Source organism: Apodemus sylvaticus, chromosome 1 (genome assembly GCF_947179515.1).
Source record: "Apodemus sylvaticus chromosome 1, mApoSyl1.1, whole genome shotgun sequence".
Taxonomy (NCBI): Eukaryota; Metazoa; Chordata; class Mammalia; order Rodentia; family Muridae; genus Apodemus; species Apodemus sylvaticus.
Window position 1 is genome coordinate 97,556,352 of NC_067472.1, and position 1,880 is coordinate 97,558,231.

The 1,880-nt window shown below is 38.6% G+C and overlaps 1 protein-coding gene across 1 annotated transcript; it reads right to left on the reverse strand.

Annotated features, from left to right (window-relative positions):
* Window positions 1-384: 384 nt before the first annotated feature.
* Window positions 385-1,371, reverse strand: LOC127681258 (olfactory receptor 508). Its single transcript, XM_052177361.1, has one exon. It carries the CDS (start codon window positions 1,363-1,365, stop codon window positions 385-387), a length of 981 nt encoding a protein of 326 aa, XP_052033321.1. The 5' UTR covers window positions 1,366-1,371.
* Window positions 1,372-1,880: the final 509 nt, after the last annotated feature.

Here is a 1,880-nt window from a genome sequence, read left to right on the forward strand (position 1 = left end):
TGAGGTATCAAAAGAAGATACCGCAAGTTTTCTCCCACCAATACCTCCCTTTTCAACCTTTACCTTTCTATAAGGCAGAAGGCAATTTCTTTCAGGTTAAGATCTTATATAGCAAGTCCACTCTTATTCAAAGTATTCCAAATGATTCTCCAATTTCAAATATAAAGACTGAATTAAAAAGATACAGAACTTATCTGAGAGACTTGTGTTTATAAATGCAGAAAATTGTGGCCAATGAAAGGATAAAACAATGGGAAATTTGCTAAATATTTCCACTTTGGCTAATCCACTGTGTTTATGATGAAAATCTTGATAGTAAGATGATATGATTCATGTCTAAAATATCATAAATACAGCTTTAAATTTCCATAGTATGCTGCCCATTCATTTGGAAGTCCAGAGCTTATTACATTGTTTAAAATTGCAGATATTATGGCTACCCGTGTTAGCCATCAGTTTTTTCATGGCCTTTTTAACATCCTTGTTTCTGAGGCTATAGATGAGAGGGTTCAACATGGGGATCACCACTGTGTAGAATACAGATACCACCTTGTTCTGGTCTGTGGAGTAGCTGGACTTAGGCATCACATAAATAAATGTGATGGTCCCATAGAATAGAGTGACTGCAGTGAGGTGGGAGGTGCAGGTAGAGAAGGCCTTCTGGCGGCCCTCCGGGGAGCGCATCTTCAGGACTGAGACAAGGATGTAAACATAAGACAGTGCAATAATAAACACAGTGACCACAATGATAGAGCCTGAAGAAATTGCTGGAATGATTTCAGAAGAAAAGTCATGAGAACACGAAATCTTCAAAAGTGGTGAATAGTCACAAAAAAAGTGATTAACTTTATTTGGTTTACAAAAGGACAGATTTAATAAACATCCAGTAAATGTCCAAGCATTCACACATCCACCTAGGTAGGAAGCTCCCACTAGGAGAATACAGACTGTGGAAGACAACTGCGTGGCATAGAGCAGAGGGGAGCAGATGGCCACATAGCGGTCATAGGCCATGGCAGCAAGCAGGAAGCACTCAGTTGACCCGAATGTCACTGCAGAACATAGTTGAGCCACACAGCCAGCAACAAGGATGAATGTTTCTTTCCTGAGAAAGCCCCACAGCATGATGGGTGTGACTGATGAAGAGTACCCAATGTCTACAAATGCGAGATGGCTGAGGAAAAGGTACATGGGGGTGTGGAGCTGAGGGCTTTTTCTGATTAGCATGATTATGCTCATATTGCCCATTAAGGTGACAGAGTAGATTATTAGAAACACAACAAATAAAATGGCTCGAACTGTAGCATCCTCTGTAAACCCCAAAAGAATCAGCTCTGTTACCACTGTATTGTTTCCAGGTTCCATCTATGATAGGAATACTGCCATTGAAAGAAATCAGTCAACTGTTAGAGTGGAATACAGTATTGCCTCTTACTATGTTTGCAGAAGCTATATAAGATAAACAACATAAATATAGATACTATGGAAACATTTCAACAGAAATATTTCATGTATTATCTTACAAAATACTAAAATAATAAACAATTAATTCAAGGGAAATAAAAATTAGTATTTTTTCATTGTAGCACATCATTTGTGCCTCATGTTGTTAGTTTACATGCCAGTGAGGAATAAAGAACAACTGAAATTGAACAACTCATTTTTTTCAATAATTCAGTGAGAGAAACGACATGTACTCTCTCTCTCTCTCTCTCTCTCTCTCTCTCTCTCTCTCTCTCTCTCTCTTTCACACATACACAGACACACACATATATACACTAAAACACACAGATATAGACAGAGGTACATACACACAGACAAAGACATAGTCACACACACAGACACACTCACACACACACACACACACACACACACACACA